Below are 20,239 nucleotides of genomic sequence, written 5' to 3'. Positions count from 1 at the left end.
CAATAGTCTTTGCTTGCTTTTGTGTCCACGTAAGGTGATTTTGTAATTATAAGTTACAAATTTTCACTGGAAAACTTCTTGCTCCTTTTTTTGACTTATCACTTTAGCTTTATTAATCTCTATCCTTATCTTAGTCTTAAAAGAAAAGGTGCAAGTTTGCACAAGATTGTTTTTCATAAACTGGTTATAGAATACTTAAACTTTGCCCTGTTACAGAAAATTTTACCTAGGAAAAAGGGACAAATAAACAAAAAGAAATTGAGTTTGATAAATTTAATGAAAAAAGTACAATACGAATCACAAATATTTAATTATTTTAATAGAAAAATTTTCATTAAATACTAATAAATGAAGCATAAACCTTCTTTTTCATTATAAAAAAAATCCTTACTTAATTGCACTAACAAAACAATAAACGCAAATTGAATGACACGGTAAATTGAAAGCAACAACAATAATAACATGTATCCATAGGAGTAGTAGATTGCGGCAAACAAAACAGACGGGGAGCGAGGTTAAGGTAACTCTAGCGACCTGTTTGTGATGGAGTGGTTATCAAACTACACCAAAAATCAACTTTCAATGCAAAAATTACTAAAAAAACATTCCACACGTTCATCCAAGTGTATACCTGTTTATATTCTCAAGACTTTGGTAAAAAGTTGGTAGTTCCCTACCAATCCTACTTTGAAAATTAAGTAGATCTACCACCTATAATTTTTAAGTTTTCTATTAAATGCCTCTTAAATGACTTCAATCCCCACGTAAAACAAATTAAACATTAACACTACGAGTTCTTCTTAGTTTGCACATCTGAAGAAATACTTTCTTGATATAGTTTATAAAATATGCCATTTTTATTTTCTAATAATTTACGTGGATGATCAAAATCTACCATTTGTCCTGCATCCATCACCAAAACTTTATCTGAGTCCATGATTGTGTTTAAACGATGAGCGATGGTTATTACCGTACATGTTCTGAACTTTTCACGAATCGTTCGTTGAATTAATGCATCAGTACTGGAAAAATACACAAACTTATAAATACGATAGTAAATGTTTGGAAATTTAAGGAATACGTTGAGGATGTCTCCAGAATAGACTATGAATAGAAGAACTAAATCTACGAATAACTCAGGCTTATTTTCATCTTGATGAGGCTACAATATAAGTGCTGCTATAAAATTGAGCGTGGGAATTCAGTACTATAGGTTGCCTGAGCGTGGATGGTGTTCAGTTTGAACAGTTTCTTTAAAATAATAATTAAGGCGATTTAGTCGTGAAACTGAATTCGTTTACAGTCATATTACAATTTTAAAAGGCACTTAATATTATAGGCATCTGATGAACTTACATTGGATCCACATTAGCTGTAGCCTCATCCAAAACTAATATTTTATTTTGCTTCAAAATTGCTCGAGCTAAACATATCAATTGTCGTTGACCAATACTAAAATTAGCTCCGCCACTTTGTATTTCAAAATCCAATCTAGTGATACAGTGTTTTAATTTTACGTCTTCCAAAACATTCCATAAAGTGTGGTCAGGGAATTGGTCAAATGGGTCTAAGTTAAATCGCATGGTTGCACTAAATAAAACTGGTTGCTGCGGAATTATTGCTATGCTTGATCTTAAATCTTTTAATCCAATTAATTGAATATTAACATCGTCGATAATAATATCACCGTCGATAATCGATAATCGAAATAATGATGATATTAATGATGATTTTCCAGCGCCTGTTCTACCAACAACACCGATCTATTTGCAAAAAAAAAAGTTTTAATAAAAATTCCTTACATTGATTGTTATCCTCTACATACTTTTTCGCCTGGTTGTATTTCCAAATTTAAATTTTTCAGAATACTTGGTTGATCTGTATCGTATTTCATAAAAACATTTTTAAAATAAATTGCACCATCATTTGGCCATTTTTTTGGTAAAATATCTGGAAGAAAGAGAAATGATACGGCAAGAATTTGAAATGATATTGACATAGATCGATAGCTACTAGGTAACAGAAATTTGGCATCAATCGAATCGTGTATTTCCTTCAGGATTTTTATCATTTCAAAAATAGTAATTCATGACTGGACTAAATTATCGACTAAAAGTACATAGGAGAAGATTCCGAACTTATCAAATACAAATTGAGTCGCGATCTAATTTGGTCTAGTTGTTACATTTTGTAGATGTTGCGTTCCTCATCAAGAGTTTTAACAGAAACGCTGATCTACTTTGAACTTGAACCTACCTTTTGCAGTTTTGAAAGGTCCTTCTGTCTCTATTTTCGTGTATTGTAAAATACGTTCTATGCTGGTCATTTGGCAAATTATTTCACATAGTTGACGTATTCCATATTGTACAACAAATAATAACGCCAATGATTTCGATAATGCCAGGCCTACTTCACTTCCTGAAAAAGCAGCTAAACACAATTATTATTGACAAAAATCAAATTAATAATTTTTTTTTGACCTAGAGATACTAGGCTAAAATTTTCAACCATTTGTCACAGTATGGCAATCGATAATAAGTCGAATTACGTAATTATTGGAAGAAAATTGATCAAAGCTCTGTTCGGCGGAACATAGAGGCTTCTTTCTATCCATCTTTATCTTCTTTACTGCTACAGTTTTGCATACTGTAACAAATGACTCGAAAATTTTTGTTAGTATCTCCAGGTCGATTATTTGCAGACTTACAGTTACCAACAGTCGAAAAACTTGATGTTACAATTGTTATATAAATAACACAAATTAAGTCAACACATAATCCCAACGATATCGCACAAAATATTGTTAAATACCAAGCAGAGGTATGCAAATCTTGATGTTTATCGAACTCAATTTTTAATAATTTTTCTGCTTTACATGCACGGATCGTCACTAGGCCAGATAAAGATGAACTTGTGTGTGAAAAAACGGGACTCCTTGCTAAATAATAAATATTACATTATGATAAATTACATTTTCGCATCTTTACTGTCGTAAACGTTGGGTTTAAATGACAAGAAAATGAAAGTCTTTATCAAATCAACCTGCAAGGCGGTATAATTTACAATCAAAACAATTTACAAATCTAGAGGTATCATTTTTATTGGTGTGAATGAACCGTGTACCACAGTCTTTCCCTACGCTGTCAAGACCCAGATTGGTCGTGATATCGCTGTTTTTTCTAATTTTATTGAACTTGTTATTTGAACTTTTCCCACAGAGTTTGAAATCTTAACGTAAATAATACTAACTTATTCCTTCTAAGCGTTTTATATCTTGTGCTGTTGCCAGATATATAGACTGTAATTTTAAAAATAAAAATAATAATAGTAATGTTGGCAATATTAAATATGGATTTAATATTGATATCAATATCGAACTCCCAAGGACAATGCTTGAAATCTAAAAAAAAATAAAAAATTCAAATAAGAATAGATAAGTGTTACAAATATGTTTTTTGAACGCAATCTGGGAGAAATGAAGAAGGGTCGTGAATGAGACACCAAATTAGCGACGAATAACATCTCTTAGGAGAACAATTTCGATTAGCTAATCTATGGTAATTGGCACCACGTGGTCACATTTTCCAATTATCTTTATGTATGTATGCTTATTGATTCTGAATGTTGGATAATTCAGGGTAAAACATACCTGAGCACCCTGTACTAATGCAGAAGGTAATAGTTCATCAGCTGCGCCCACATCTTTTGTAAATCTATTCAAAATACGACCAATTGAATTCTTATCAAAAAATCGCATTGGAGCTTTGAGTAACGAATGAAACATTTTGTTATGTAAATTTATTGAAGCTCGCATACATAATTTATAAAAATATAAAGCTTTGCTTATGGATGTTAAAATTACAAGTAATATAAGTAAAGCATAAACGTACATAACTTCTGTACGTGTTAAAACATTTTCTTGCTTCACATATTCCACTTTATTTAAATCTTTGTCACCAAATTCTTTTAAAAGTATAATTTTAGACTTGTCAGTGAATATTTGGGTATCTTCTAGATTGGACCTAAAAAAATATTTATACAAAGATTCTATTATAAAGTACGACTCGACTCGACTGCAGACTCGTACGTCTGACTAAAATATTTACCAATAGGACATCCAAAAATCTGTTAAATTATTAAAAATTTGATTTCCAACCATTATAAATAAAAAAAGCATAATTTCAAACATGTTTCCAGCCGCTTTTATATAGTAGAGAAATAATTTAAATTCCAATTTTCCAGTTTCAACTTTCTCATTTTCAACTTTTTTTGGATCCTTTGGGTTTATTGTACGGGAGGCTATTGAGGTATCTGATATTGTATCTTGTTCCTGTTCTTGTTCTTTATGAGGTAGAACAGATATTTTTTCATCTTGTGAACAAATTTCCTTGTTTAAATAATGTTTAAAATCAGCATTATAATTAATCAATTCGTCATAAGTACCTTCTGATTTTATTTCACCCTAAAATAAATAAAAAACTGTATTGTCAGCAGCTTCCAGCGTTATTAAGTTAAATACCTGCGATAAAACAATTTAAACCAAATTAAGTACTTACATCTTGTAAAGCAATAATATGGTTCACATTTTGTAAATGTTGTATTTGATGAGTCACCAAAACTCTAGTTTTTCCCTTTAAATATTTTTCAATACATTCATGAAATATATGTTTTCCAACATTAACATCCACAGCAGATAATGGATCGTCCAATAAATAAATATCTGCATCACGATAAATTGCTCTTGCTAAATTAATACGAGCTCTTTGTCCACCACTTAACGATGCACCTTTATCACCTACAATAGTTTGGTCTCCATATGGAAATTGTAAAAGATCTTTTGTTAAGGAACACGCTTCGATGACGTCTTTATATTTATTTTCGTTATAAGACAATCCAAATAAAATATTATTTCTTATGGAACCACTAAACAACCATGGATCCTGAGAACTATATGACACTGTTCCACTGATAGTTAATTTCCCGCCATCTGTATGCATTTCTGATAGAATTGCATTCAAAAAGGAACTTTTGCCTGAGCCTACCGGGCCTATTATTGAACAAATTTCGCCGCTGTGTATAACTGTTGTAATGTTCTGTAATATTTTTTGATTTGGTATCCATGATGCAAAATAATTTGTGATTTGAATTTCACCATTTATTGTCGAATGTGAATTAATTGTTTCACTATCACTAGAATGGATTTCTTCCAGAAGTAGAAATGTTTTTATTCGTTTGATTGTGATTAATGCTTCTGATGTCAGTGATATAGCATTCGCATAGTGAAATGACATTCCAGCTTGTAATATATTAAAATATTGTGTCATCGAAAATAATTTTTCTGATGTAATTACATTTCCTAGTAATGCATATGTAATGGCAGTCACAAACATTGGTAAACGTTCCGTGTAATTCATACTTGCGGAACTGTAACCTTTTAAATAATTACTATATTTTAGAACATTGATTTCTTTAATACGAGCTATTCGAACAAAATTTTCGAAAGGTTTCTCCCATGCGTACATTTTTATTACTTGAATTCCAGAAATAATTTCATTCATTAATAATACTCTTTTATCTGTTAATTTTGCAATTTTTTTTCGTAAAGATCCATTTAATTTTCCTATACAAGCTAAAATAAAAACAATTTTGATAAAGTAATATCATAAGTTGATAAGTCAAGCGTTTAGCCTGGTTTAATTACTATCGAAACTAAATCCTAAATGGTTTCTACATACATTGCCAAAAAATTTGTTGTTTAGAATTGTTTGTTAACTTTTCTATAGATTTACAAAATATCTACCATATTGCAAGAAAGATTTGCATGAGAAAAATGGCTATAAAAACATTTTAGAAATTCGGAAAATAATCTAATATGAAATCTTTCTATCCATATAAAATGCTTTGTCGTGAAGTATTGAATGACTGACAGATCAACTCTATCCTAAACCGCTGATCGTTGAGACCTGAAATTTGGAGAATGTGTTCTTTGTATGATGCAGCCATCCGTAAAAGAAAGGATTTTCTAAATTCTACCCCTAAGAAGGTGAAATAGGTGACGCGATATACTAAGCTTTTACCAATTCCAAAACAATTTAAAACATCACACAACGCGTCAAATGGAACTACCACTTCAAAAATGTTTTAAAATATCTCAGAAACAACAATGTTTAATCGTAAAGTTCGGACACTTTTAATAGAAAACTCTATATATTTACCTTGTACAGGTAGTGTCATTAATGCAATAACAGCGATTCCAACTAAGCATGAAATTTGTACACTTTGCCACAAAAAATACGAAATTATCATTAATTGTATTGGTGATACTAAAATGTAATGAACAAACACAAAAAGCATATCAAATCGATTCACATCATTTGATAATAAATTAATAACTTGTCCATTTGATGTTTTTGATAATGATGATATCTTTAGACGTAAAATCTATTAAAAAATAAAACAAAACTGTTTATACAAAAAAATGAAAAAACTTTTCAAAACTGTATCATAAATATACCTTTCGATAAATTAATGAACAACATGCAATTCGAACTTTCATCCCCAAAAGTTGTCGAGCTTTTAACACATGACACGATCCAATTGCTATTAAAAATGTGTTCAAAACAAGTAATCCTGAATACATTAAAGATTTATTTATTTCAGATTTAATTCCATTATTAAATGTTTCTATTAATTTTTGAAGTAAAAATGGTGAAATTAAACTAAAACATAATAAATATAATATTATTTATTAAGTTTTTTGTCATATGCAGTTTATGGTCATTCTCTGAGTATTTTGTACTACCATCACTGGCATAAAATTGTATGGATTCCTTCCAACAACCATATGGGAAGAAGAGCTCATAGATAGAATTGGGGGCGAAATGCTAAGATGATAGTAAAGAATCGTCACATAATATATGGATGGTCCATCTCGAATTCTCATCACCCCAAGTACAAGTACTTTTTTTAGCAGTATATTTAAAAAAAACGGCAATATTTAGGTACTTACAATAAAAAACATTCCAAAAAAAGTAATGAACAAAAATGTAAAATAATTGTACGATAGAACGTCATGATTAAGGCTTTTAAAAAATTTGGTAAATATTTTGGATTGAGTTTTTGCTTTTCTAATTCGTTATTCCATTTTCTGAAATAAATTTTTTTTTCTTCAAATATCAATATAGAAAGTTTGTGTAAAGTGTTCATTTTAGCTAAGAATAAAGAATGTATATTTACGTTTCTAATTCATTTCCCAGATATTCGGATTTACATTCTGGTAAGACTTCATATAAATCATCAATTTCTAAATTTTTGGTAAGACCTTTTCGAAATAATTTTATTTGCCATCTGGAAAAAAAACATTTTATCAAGGCCTTCAGAAATTGCGAGAATGTGTAACCAAGTTAATGTTACCTTCGGAAATTTTCGGGTCTGTTTGTGGACCTTCGTTATTTGCTTTAAAAAACTTCAAATGAGATACATTTTCACATATGGAAAATAGAAACTACAATTTTGAGTACAAACAAAAGTGAAAAACTAAAGCAACTTTTGGGAATAGGTAGTGGTCTAAAACACTTATGGTAAAAGTTAAAAATTTGGAATAGCGGGCATTAACATATGAACCCTTTTAAATTTCTTTAAAACTTTTGTAAAGCATGCTTTCCTAAATTCTCCTTTTTAATATTACTAATAAATAAAATTTTAATAAATTAATACATACCCCAGAAAAATTTTGGATAATATTGACGCATTTTTAATTGGATGTTCTTGAAAATTTGTATCTATCACTGAGTTCATTTTTATATATTTACATCAAATACACAAATTACTAACAATTTGAGCCAGATAACTTTTATTTTGTTGAGAAAATATAGTAATTTATTATAATTTATTCAAAGTAAACAGTATCAGATGAAATATAGTGCAGCCGTAGTATAACAACGATATGAAGTCATTACCAGGCTAATTTGCTAGAAGGAAATCTGTTGGCTTCTATTTCTCATGTTTTTATGAATACAAATTCCAAAGAAATTGTTTGCACAAATGTTCCTGGAATTTATTTTGTATGAACCGAAAGCTCTATTTAACAAATTATTGAGCAAGGACATTTTTAGACAAAAACACTTTTTGATTCCGGGTGTTAACTATAAATTTGGAATATGAATAATACCTAAATCGTTATCTATATTTTTTCACCTTTTTGATAGCTTTCCAAGTTTTTGTGACAGATTTTCAAATATTTAGTGGAGTGGATACTAGATTTGATCTACAATTGTTATCTGTTTTGTTTTCGCTTCGTGAATACATTTTCTTTTTGGTAAAAAAGTCTTCCACGCGATCCCTTGATCTCGAGAAAATATCATAAATTAAAAAGTGGGTCCAACGAATAGGTACCATGGAATCTATGAGTGGTGTATGCACCATGGAATCTATCAGGATTGTCAGGATCTAGCATGGACACTATATTTTAAATACAGTAGAGTCTCGGTAATTTGCACAATTAATATTACGAAACGTAAAGTAACCCGTACACTATTCTTCTGCCTTTTCTACAACGCTTTCTACGGCCTACTTATTTTAACTACGATCTGACTATTATTTCTAATATTACATATATTATACATACGCATGTTATAAAACTAATTCTGAACTTGAAATATCAATAATAGTTTGTTAAAACACTTAAAGGAAAGTGGACTATATATGCACTGAAAAAAAAATTAAAATAATGACAACCTTATCCCGAAATCGGCCGTTTCATATTGAAATAAAGTAAAAATACTTTCAAAAAATTGCCTAAGGATTGGAACAAGTACAGCTAAATATTTGTATTTACAATAGAATGGGATTGAATTTAAAATATGAATTCATTGATACAAAATCGCTGATGTTAAATAAACAAAATCATTACTTCTGCGAAAGAAATTGATTTTAGTTTAAAGTCATGCCTCTTGTTGATGGGAAATAAAATTGTACCTAGTTGGAATATATATAATCGTGTAAATAAAGCGAACCGATGAATTAAAAGAAAATTTCTTTGCGTTTGATTTAAATAGAGGATTTGTTTATAATGATCGCATATCTATCATGTCTAGTCCATATTTAATTGAGCCTACATGCTACATGAAAATTGTTGTTACAAGTTTACAAAAAATTTGAAATGAAAAAAGAATGAATTGATATAGCCAACTCTCCCTTATTTTAATTCAAAATAATATTTGTTGACCTTCTATATTATTTTTTTAAACAAGATGGAAATTGTAGTAATTTTATTTTATTGTTTGATGTGTAGATTGTAAATAAAATTCGCCACCTGTAATGTGTTTTACACTTTTTTGATTGTCTTATTAATTTCAATAAAGCAAGGCTTATACCCATGGCGTTATGCAACTGTAACAAATTCACTGGTGCATTTTGTTAAAATATATCCCGTTTAGGGTCAACAATAAAAATATTTAACTAGACCGGTTTCATCGGGCTTTTTATTATTATTTTATCGTTCAAAGTTGGCTGAAAAAATAATGAACCATATAGGTTATCCTTTTCAATTGAATATTTCCTTATCAAAAAATCTAGAGAGAGTGATGAAAAACTATCTAAAATATTTAGACAATCTTGTAGTTTATAATCGATGATATAAAAACAAAATTTTAATTTAATAATGAGTTAATCAAAGATCCATCATTTGATGAGCAGAGACGACTGTAGTTAGAATTGATGATTGAAGAGAGATATCTATAATATCAAATTTATAAGCAGCACTTGCACACAATATATTATATATATTTGTTTTCTCCTTTCTTGTACAAAAATATTTACAAAATATAAATATTAATTAATTTCTAGAATAATATAAATTAGGAGTTTTTCTTATTTTGCACATCTAAAGAATTACTTTCTTGATATAGTTTATAAAATATGCCGTTTTTATTTTCTAATAATTTACGTGGATGATCAAAATCAACCATTTGTCCTGCATCCATCACCAAAACTTTATCTGAGTCCATGATTGTGTTTAAACGATGAGCGATGGTTATTACAGTACATGTTCTGAACTTTTCACGAATCGTTTGTTGAATTAATGCATCAGTACTAGAAAATACACAAACTTATAAATACGACAGTAAATGTTTGGAATTTTAAGGAATTCGTTGGGATGTCTCAAAAATATGCTATGAATAAATAGAAGCACTAGAAGTACGTAATTAGACTAATGAACACATTGATGAGGCTACAACATAAGTGATGAACTTACAGTTGATCCACATTAGCTGTAGCTTCATCCAAAACTAATATTTTATTTTGCTTCAAAATTGCACGAGCTAAACATATCAATTGGCGTTGACCAATACTAAAATTAGTGCCACCACTTTGTATTTCAAAGTCTAAGCTAGTGATACAGTGTTTTAATTTAACGTCTTCCAAAACATTCCATAAAGTATGATCTTCGAATTTTTCAAAGGGATCTAAATTAAAACGCATCGTTGCACTAAATAATACTGGTTGCTGCGGAATTATTGCTATGCTTGATCTTAAATCTTTTAATCCAAGTAATTGAATATTAACATCGTCGATAATAATATCACCATCGATAATCGATAATCGAAATAATGATGATATTAATGATGATTTTCCAGCTCCTGTTCTGCCAACAACACCGATCTATTTGAAATAAAAAGTATTAATAAAATTTCCTTACATTGATTGTTATTCTCTACATACTTTTTCTCCTGATTGTATTTCCACATTTAAATTTTTCAGAATACTTGGTTGATCTGTATCATATTTCATAAAAACATTTTTAAAATGAATTGCACCATCAATTGGCCATTTTTTTGGTAAAATATCTGCAAAAAAAGGAATTTAAAATGATACAGGCATACATCACTACGAAATGTATCAATCGAATAGTGTAAGTACTTCAGGATTTTATTATTTAAAAAGAAGTAATTAATGGCTGGACTGAATCATCGGCTATAAGTAAATGGGAAAAGATGGTTAATGGGAGGAATCATATACAAAAGAAGTCTGGATCTAATTTGCTCAAGTTGTTAGACTTTGAAGATTTGGGGTGGGTTCCTGATTAAGAGTCTCAGTATAATCCAAATGGAAACCTTTGTGATATAAGGGCGTTGAAATATCGATACTGACTTGAACCTACCCTTAGCAGTTTCGAAAGGCCCTTCTGTCTCTATTTTCGTGTATTGTAAAATACGTTCCACGCTGGTCATTTGACAAATTATTTCAGATAATTGTCTAATTCCATATTGTACAATAAATAATAACGTCAATGCTTTCGTTAGTGCCAGGCCTACTTCACTTCCTGAAAAAACAGCTAAAAACAATTATTGTTGACAAAAATCACATTAATAATTTATTATTAGATTAGAAGATACTAGCTTAAAATTTTCAACCACTTGTCACAGTATGGCAATCCGATAATAAGTCGAAGTACGTAATTATTGGAAGAATTAAATTGATGGTGAAAGCTTCTGTGCCAATGCTTTGACTGCGTAATTAAACGGATCACCATACTGTGACAAATAACTCGGAAAATTTTGTGTCAGTGTCTTCCGGTCCATTATTTGCAGACTTACAGTTACCAACAATTGAGAAACTTGATGTCACAATTGTTATATAAATAACACAAATTAAATCAACACATAATCCCAACGATAGTCCACAAAGTAATGTTAAATACCAAGCAGATGTATGTAAATCTTGATGTTTATCGAACTCCGTTTTCAATACTTTTTCTGCTTTACATGCACGGATCGTCACAAGGCCAGACAAAGATGAACTTGTATGTGAAAATACGGGACTCCTTGCTAAATGATAAATATTACATAATGATAAATCACATTTCTGCATTTTTACTGTCGTGGCTGCTCAAAAAAGTTGGGATGAAATTAATTCCAGTCTTAGAACCGGCAAGGTTCGTTTTCACGATGTGGAGAGTAATTTACATTTATAGGTAATTTTAGAATTACCTTGATATCTCAGGCAAAGGAGTTTAGATTCTAGTGTCCCTGAATAAAATATATTTGTTTCCATATAACAGAATAGAGTTACGGTCAATATCTGGCCCTTTCAAAGTGTTGATTGCAATTAAGATTGAAAGATTCAGGTTGGTCGCCGCGTTATCACTCTTTCTTTCTTTGTTGAAACGTTCATTTCTAAAGTCTTTGCCAGAGATTTTGAAATCTTAACGTAAATAATACTAACTGATTCCTTCTAAACGTTGAATATCTTGTGCTGTTGCCAGATATATAGACTGTACTTTTAGAAATAAAAATATTAATAGCAATGTTGGCAATATTAAATATGGATTTAATATTGATATCAATATCGCACTTCCAAGGACAGTGGTTGAAATCTAAAAGAAATAAAATAATAAAAAATAAAAGTTTTAGTTCCTAATTCGCATCTTTTTGATATACTAAAAGTATAGAAAAAAAGAAGTGATACAAATAGGTTTTTCGAATGAAATCTGGTAGAAATAAAAAAATAATTACTGTCGTGAAACAGTCACCAAATTAGCAACGAATTACATCTCTCAAGATAATAATTATGATTAACTAATTCAAGGTAACTGACACCATGTGGTCACATTTTCCTATTTTCTTTATGTATGTATGCTTAATGATTCTGAATGTTGGATGATTAAGGAAAAAACTTACCTGAGCACCTTGTACTAATGCAGAAGGTAATAGTTCATCAGCTGCGCCCATATCTTTTGTAAATCTATTCAAAATACGACCAATTGAATTCTTATCAAAAAATCGCATTGGAGCTTTCAGTAATGAATGAAACATTTTGTTATGTAAATTTATTGAAGCTCGCATACATAATTTATAAAAATATAAAGCTTTGCTTATGGATGTTAAAATAACGAATAATATAAGTAAAGCATAAACGTACATAACTTCTGTACGTGTTAAAACATTTTCTTGCTTCACATATTCCACTTTATTTAAATCCTTATCACCAAATTCGTTTAAAAGTATTACTTTAGTCTTGTCAGAGAATATTTGTTTGTCCTCTAGATTGGACCTGGAAAAAATGTTTATACAAAGAGTCTATTAAGACTGTAATAGATTTATACTTAAACAAGTTGTATAATTGATTTATAATTTAAAAAAATTTCATTTGCAAGATAATTTTATATTAATTTGTATAATATATAATACCAGTCAAATGTATTCCGCAGCTTCTCTGGGAGGTGTGCGTTTTAGATATAATTTCATTATTTTCTTATACAGCAGAAGATCAATGCAAGATAAAGTGAATCTAAAATATTTACCAATAGGACATCCAGAAATCTGTTGAATTACAAAATATTTGATTTCCAACCATTAAAATTAAAAAGAGCATAATTTCAAACATGTTTCCAGCCGCTTTTATATAGTAGAGAAATAATTTAAATTCCAATTTTCCAGTTTCAACTTTCTCATTTTCAATTTTTTTGGGATCATTTTGATTTGTTATATAGGATGTAAGAGAGGTATCTGCTATTGTATCTTGTTCCAGTTCTTGATCTTTATAAGATAGACAAGATTTTTCATCTCGTAAACAAATTTCCTTATTTAAATAATGTTTAAATTCGGCATTATAATTAATTAATTCGTCATAAGTACCTTCTGATTTTATTTCACCCTAAAATAAATAAAAAACTGTATTGTCAGCAGTTTCCAGCGTTATTAAGTTAAATACCTGCGATAAAACAATTTAAACCAAATTAAGTACTTACATCTTGTAAAGCAATAATATGGTTAACATTTTGTAAATGTTGTATTTGATGAGTCACCAAAATTCTAGTTTTTCCTTTTAAATATTTTTCAATACATTCATGAAATATATGTTTTCCAACATTAACATCCACAGCAGATAATGGATCGTCCAATAAATAAATATCAGCATCACGATAGATTGCTCTTGCTAAATTAATACGAGCTCTTTGTCCACCACTTAACGATGCACCTTTATCACCTACAATAGTTTGGTCTCCATATGGAAATTGTAAAAGATCTTTTGTTAAGGAGCACACTTCGATAACGTCTTTATATTTATCTTCGTTATAAGACAATCCAAATAAAATATTATTTCTTATGGAACCACTAAACAGCCATGGATCCTGAGAACTATATGACACTGTTCCGCTGATAGTTAATTTCCCGCCATCTGTATGCATTTCTGATAGAACTGCATTCAAAAAGGAACTTTTCCCTGAACCTACTGGACCGATTATTGAACAAATTTCGCCGCTGTGTATAACTGTTGTAATATTCTGTAATATTTTTTGATCTGGTATCCATGATGCATAATAATTTGTGATTTGAATTTCACCATTTATTGCCGAATTCGAATTATTTGTTTCATTATCAATAGAATCGATTTCTTCCAGAAGTAGAAATGTTTTTATTCGTTTGATTGTAATTAATGTTTCTGATGTCAGTAATATAGCATTCGCAAAATTAAAAGACATTCCCGTTTGTACTATACTAAAATATTGTGTCATTGAAAATAATTTTTCAGATGTAATTACATTTCCTAGTAATGCATATGTAATTGCAGTCACAAACATTGGTAAACGTTCCGTGTAGTTCATACTTGCGGAACTGTAACCTTTTAAATAATTACTATATTTTAGAACATTGATTTCTTTAATACGAGCAATTCGAACAAAATTTTCAAAGGGTTTCTCCCATGCATACATTTTTATTACTTGAATTCCAGAAATAATTTCATTCATTAATAATACTCTTCTATCTGTTAATTTTGAAATTTTTTTGCGAAAAGATCCATTTAAATTTCCTATACAAGCTGAAAACGAAACAGTTCTGATAAAATAAATTCAGTCAAGCGTTTAGCCACGTTTAATTACTATCGTACCTAAACCCAAAATTATTTCTATATACATTTCCCAAAACTCTCTAGTTTAGACCTATATATAATTACCTTGTACAGGAAGTGTCATTAATGCAAGAACAGCGATTCCAATTAAGCTTGAAATTTGTACACTTTGCCACAAAAAATACGAAATTATCATGAATTGTATTGGTGACACTAAAATGAAATGTACAAACACAAAAAATCTATCAAATCGATTCACATCATTTGATAGTAAATTAATTATTTGTCCATTTGATGTTTGTGATAATGATGATATCTTTAGGCGTAAAAGCTAAAAAAAGAACAAAACTGTATCAACTGTGTTCGATATTATTCGATTATACATTGCGCTCGCTGTGTTAGTTGCCAGTTACGGGATAATGTTACTTTAAATATTATAATATAGATTAGTTAAATTTTTAGTAAATGCATGGTAAATAAAAAAGAAAAATAAACTATTCAACATTGTATTATAAATATACCTTTCGATAAATTAATGAACAACATGCAATTCGAACTTGCATTCCCAAAAGTTGTCGAGCTTTCAATATATGGCACGATCCAAGTGCTCTTATAAATGTGTTCAAAACAAGTAATCCTGAATACATTAAAGATTTATTTATTTCAGATTTAATTCCATTATTAAAGGTTTCTATTAATTTTTGAAGTAAAAATGGTGAAATTAAACTAAAACATATTAAATATAATTTTATTTATTAAGGTTTTTTTTCATATGTAGTCTGGCTATTTTGTGAGTATTTAGTTCCAGCATCACTGGCATAAAATTGTGTGGATTCCTTCCAACAAACATTTGGGAAGGAGAGCTAAGAGGGTGAAGGCGGTGTGCTAAAATGGCGAACCTTGGGCATCACGAACTTGGTACTTTGATCACTCCTGAGGTGACAGTTTAATTAGTACATGTTTTTAGCAGTGCATTGAAAACTATAATTTTTACTTACAATATAAAACAATGCAAAAAAAGTAATAAACAAAAATGTAAAATAATTTTGCGATAGAACGTCACGATTAAGGCTTTTAAAAAATTTGGTGAATATTTTGGATTGAGTTTTTGCTTTTGTAATTCGTTATTCCATTTCCTGAAATAAATTTTTTTTAAAGATTAAAAAAGATTATAGAATTTAAGACCAAAACGATTAAATAGTCTTATCTTGGCCGATCATAAACACTGCGGTTACTACTAATGAAACTTTGATGAGTTGAAAACATTGCACTCTGTATCTATAGGTCGAATGGCCCAATTGGTAGGGCGCTTGTCATGAATCCTGTTCATTAGAATGAATACTGTTCATTGTACTGATCAATTGATCTGATGATTGTATTGCATTGTTTGATTGACGTGTTATAACGGTGGAAAATTACAAGCAGATAATTATTATTAATTATTTACAATCACGTACCTATATTATTTAAAATCACGTTTTAAAAGACGAAAACTAGACTACAGCACAATGTCAAAGCGGGTATGATTTGCGTAGTAGAGATATTGTTCCAAGTTTGGAAAATAATGAAAGTATATTTACGTTTCTAATACATTTCCCAGATGTTCGGATTGACATTCTGGTAAGGCTTCATATAAATCATCAATTTCTAAATTTTTTGTAAGACCTTTACGAAATAATTTAATTTGCCATCTGGAAAAAAAAACATTTTGTCAATTTTTATATTAATCAGAATTTGTTAAAATACAGACACAAAATATTTTTAGCTTAAAAAATTTATTTATATTTTGCTCAAGTCAATTTCGATTACATTGGTAATATTTTCAATTACACAAGCATTTTAAAAATCAAGCGAAACAATAAATAGGGATGAAAAATTAAAGCAACTCTTGGAAAATAGGTAGTGGTCTCACATAAAGTGCAACACTCATTTAAACACTTTTGGTAAAAGTTAAAAGTTTGGAATAGCGGGCATTGGCATTGCAACATAACCGTTTAAAATTGCTAAAGAACTCATATTAAATCATGATTTCCCCGATTTCATCATTAATAGCATAAAATTGTAATAAATTAATACATACCCAAGAAAAATTTTTGATAATATTGATGCATTTTCAATTGGATGTTCTTGAAAATTTGTTTCTATCACTGAATTCATTTTTAAGTCCTTACAACAAATTCACAAAAATACTTAGATACTATTTGAGACGGATAATTGTTGCTTTGTTTAAAAAAATATAGTAATTCATTATAATTTATTCCAAATAGGTAAATAGTATCAGATGAAATATATAGTACAGCCGTAATATAACAACGATACATCGTCCTTACCAAACTAATTCGCCAGGTAATTCGAATCGTTCAGTAATCCGTACACTTTTCTATACCTATGGGAATGCAATCAACCCGATCAAATCTAGTAATCAGACATACCCTGATTTTAATTGACTCTGGATTAATGAGGCTCTCTTTACTGTGTATGATTAATTCAAACAATTTTTAATCATATATCTTAAAAGATATATTATTTATTTATTTATTCCGTTCGTTAATTATAAATTAAATTGATAATTTTAAACAATTAAAATTATAAAAAGTTTTCTATGCCTATTCCTCTACGACATCACCCCCTCTCAATTTTAACTGCGACTGTACTATTATTACATATTTGTACAGCGTGTTTATTTAAGTTGGTTCTATATGGAAAACTTTTTTATTTTAAGGTTTACGAAAAGAAGTTATTCTTTTTAAACATTTCAGCTTTCGAAAATATTAAAATTCAGCTATTTACTTTAGACATTGAATGTACAGAGTGTTATTGAAAAATTGCAATAGGAATGAAAAAAGTTTTCCAATGGAGCCAGCTTAAGTAGACACGCTGTATATATTATAAATACAAATATATTTAAAAACTAATTCTGAACTTGAAATAGGTACCTAACTGGTTTTAAAAAACATAGAAAATATATTTAGGGGAAAGTGGGTTATCTGTGGTACCAGTGGAAGTTTTAACTTAGACTTTAGTTCGTAAAGAAGGTGATATGATTTCTCTGTATAACGTCTGTATTATAGAGAGAATTATCACGCTTTGAGGTCAACGATAACCATATCCTTAGCCAAAAATCGATTAATGGGCGTCATCTGATTCCAAAGCTTGATTACTAGAAGTTGGTTCTTTAAAAGTATTTTTAACTTGTATGTACATTTTTTTTGGAGTCAGACCTATTTTTCGTAAAAAATTTTACGTCTACCTTTTAATTTTAATGTTTTTTCAAAAATTACTTTATTTAATTTCGATAAAATTTATTTGGAATCACCTCTGACCTCTGACCACTCATTCGCGGAGTAATCGCGTACAACAAACACACAGAAAAAAAAATAAAAGTCGATAAAAGAACCTCTTCCTATTTTGAAATCGGTTAAAAAATATAACTTTTTGTTTTTAAATATACGAAATACACATTTATTAAAGTACAATAATACAATTAACACTTGTTTACATTGGTAAACTTGTTTACAATAATTAAAATATGATCAGTACCTATTATTAAAATAAAAACAAACCTAGCAGACCGAACGTATCAAAACTTTCTAATCAATTCTTTGAAATTCTTTTTAATTCATTTGTCTTAATTTGGGTTTTTTGTTGTGATAAAATATATAATATTTTCATATTATGCAATTTTTCTAAGCTATTTTATATTTCTAAGATATAGAAATAAAACATACCTATTGCCTATATTCCTCGGATGCAAGACAATAATCGTCGCTTTCAGATTTAAATCAAATATTGTCATAGCTATGCAATAGAATCTACATAAATGTAAATATGCTGCCTATGTTTGATTTGTATTCGAATAACAACTATTATATACTGTATTTGATGTGTAATTCTAAGAAAATAAAGAATCCCTCAAAATTATCAATTTTTACTTCTTTAAGAGATCCGGATTTTTGCATTCGGCTGGAAATAACTTTACCAAATATACTTCATAACTAGAAATTTTACATCTATACTGGCTAGGAATATCTATCTAATTCTAATAAAATAAAGAATCTCTCAAAACTATCAATTTTACTCCTTTAAAAGATGCGGATTTTTGCATTCGGTTGGAAATAACTTTACCAATTTTATACTTTATAACAGAAAATTTTACATCTATACCGTCTAGGAATAGCTTTTTTTTTTTATGTTCAACTTGAAAAATCATGATAATTGCAAGATTATATTCGTTTATTACGTAACCACATATTTCGAAGACATGCGTTTTTGGGATGGCAAACAGGCGTTATGAAGATTAACCTTGAATTCAGATAACAGTAAGTTAGTTAACTAGTCTACTGGCATAGTTCTTGGTACTCAACATGGGCGCCGTCAGGATTACATTCAGGGTGGTGCATCTGAATCTACATTAGAGTGGGTCGAAATAATCGACTTTTTTTAACTTCCGATACCCAAAAATTGGTTGTTATTCATCTCTTGAAAATTTTTTATTCAAAATTTGTACCTCAGTCCCATTTAAACAAATTAATATCTTGCCCTCTTAACACATATTTTTGTATGATTTTAAACTATCTACAAAAGAGACCTCTTAGACTTTTTTCCCACTAATCTAAGCATTTAAAGATACTGTAGGAAAAAAGTTTGAAAAGAGTTGAGAAAAACAGATATAATAATGATATAAATGCATGTTGCCAGGTCTGAAAATTACGAAAATTATTTATTATGCCTCGAAAAGATTATAAATTTATTTGGAAAATTTAAATAAAAAAAAGTCTCTTACAAATAAATTTGGACAGCAATCCAGATGCTTTAAATTTCTATGCAAATGGTGGCTAAAACAAAATTCCCTAATCTTTTTATGTGTATTTTCGTTCTCGGCAAGGGGTGCAACTGCATCTCCTTGCTCCTTCCTCCCGACGCCCATGGTTCACAATCATTCTTATTGACTGAAATATTAAGAAGAATCGTCTGAAGAATTATTTTTTTTATCGATTATATTGCATAACTTGTGACAAGAAATAATATACAAAGCATATATTAATAGTTGATTAATATTATTTAATTAATTAAATTATAAGAAAGGGTACAAATATTATGAATACAAATACAAACAGTAAAATGATAGGACTCATACTGTTTTAATAAATATTAGTAGGTATAGAAAGAAAGAACCCTTGTCTTATCATTCACTTGATCGTCTTAGTTTGTGTTGTGATAGAATAAATAATAATAAAATAAAAACTAGTTAAGTTATATAATAAAAATTTACAAAAACAAACTATAACATTTTTATGATCAAGTGTAAACTATCAATTAAACAAATTAATTAAGTTTTAATTTAATTAAGTTATAATAAAATTATAAGATTTACAATAAAATAAAA

The 20,239-nt window shown here is 29.1% G+C and overlaps 2 protein-coding genes across 2 annotated transcripts; both read right to left on the bottom strand.

Annotated features, from left to right (window-relative positions):
- Positions 1 to 492: 492 nt before the first annotated feature.
- On the bottom strand, positions 493 to 5,308 carry LOC123291505 (ATP-binding cassette sub-family C member 4-like). Its single transcript, XM_044871811.1, has 9 exons — positions 4,557 to 5,308; positions 4,107 to 4,462; positions 3,650 to 4,022; positions 3,250 to 3,400; positions 2,708 to 2,938; positions 2,257 to 2,430; positions 1,826 to 1,950; positions 1,357 to 1,763; positions 493 to 1,022 (listed from the first exon to the last, which is right to left on the bottom strand). Exons 1-9 carry the CDS (start codon positions 5,289 to 5,291, stop codon positions 788 to 790), a joined length of 2,787 nt encoding a protein of 928 aa, XP_044727746.1. The 5' UTR covers positions 5,292 to 5,308; the 3' UTR covers positions 493 to 787.
- A 4,549-nt stretch (positions 5,309 to 9,857) lies between these two features.
- On the bottom strand, positions 9,858 to 15,524 carry LOC123291500 (ATP-binding cassette sub-family C member 4-like). The gene is made up of 11 exons (XM_044871807.1): positions 15,375 to 15,524; positions 14,959 to 15,184; positions 13,751 to 14,823; positions 13,304 to 13,656; positions 12,681 to 13,053; positions 12,226 to 12,376; positions 11,598 to 11,828; positions 11,162 to 11,335; positions 10,723 to 10,847; positions 10,256 to 10,662; positions 9,858 to 10,092 (listed from the first exon to the last, which is right to left on the bottom strand). The coding sequence occupies exons 1-11, from the start codon at positions 15,498 to 15,500 to the stop codon at positions 9,858 to 9,860; spliced, it is 3,474 nt and encodes a 1,157-aa protein (XP_044727742.1). The 5' UTR covers positions 15,501 to 15,524.
- Positions 15,525 to 20,239: the final 4,715 nt, after the last annotated feature.

Source organism: Chrysoperla carnea, chromosome 2 (genome assembly GCF_905475395.1).
Source record: "Chrysoperla carnea chromosome 2, inChrCarn1.1, whole genome shotgun sequence".
NCBI lineage: Eukaryota > Metazoa > Arthropoda > Insecta > Neuroptera > Chrysopidae > Chrysoperla > Chrysoperla carnea.
The sequence above is the reverse complement of the archived record's forward strand: the minus strand, read 5'-3'. Positions and strand labels throughout refer to the sequence as shown.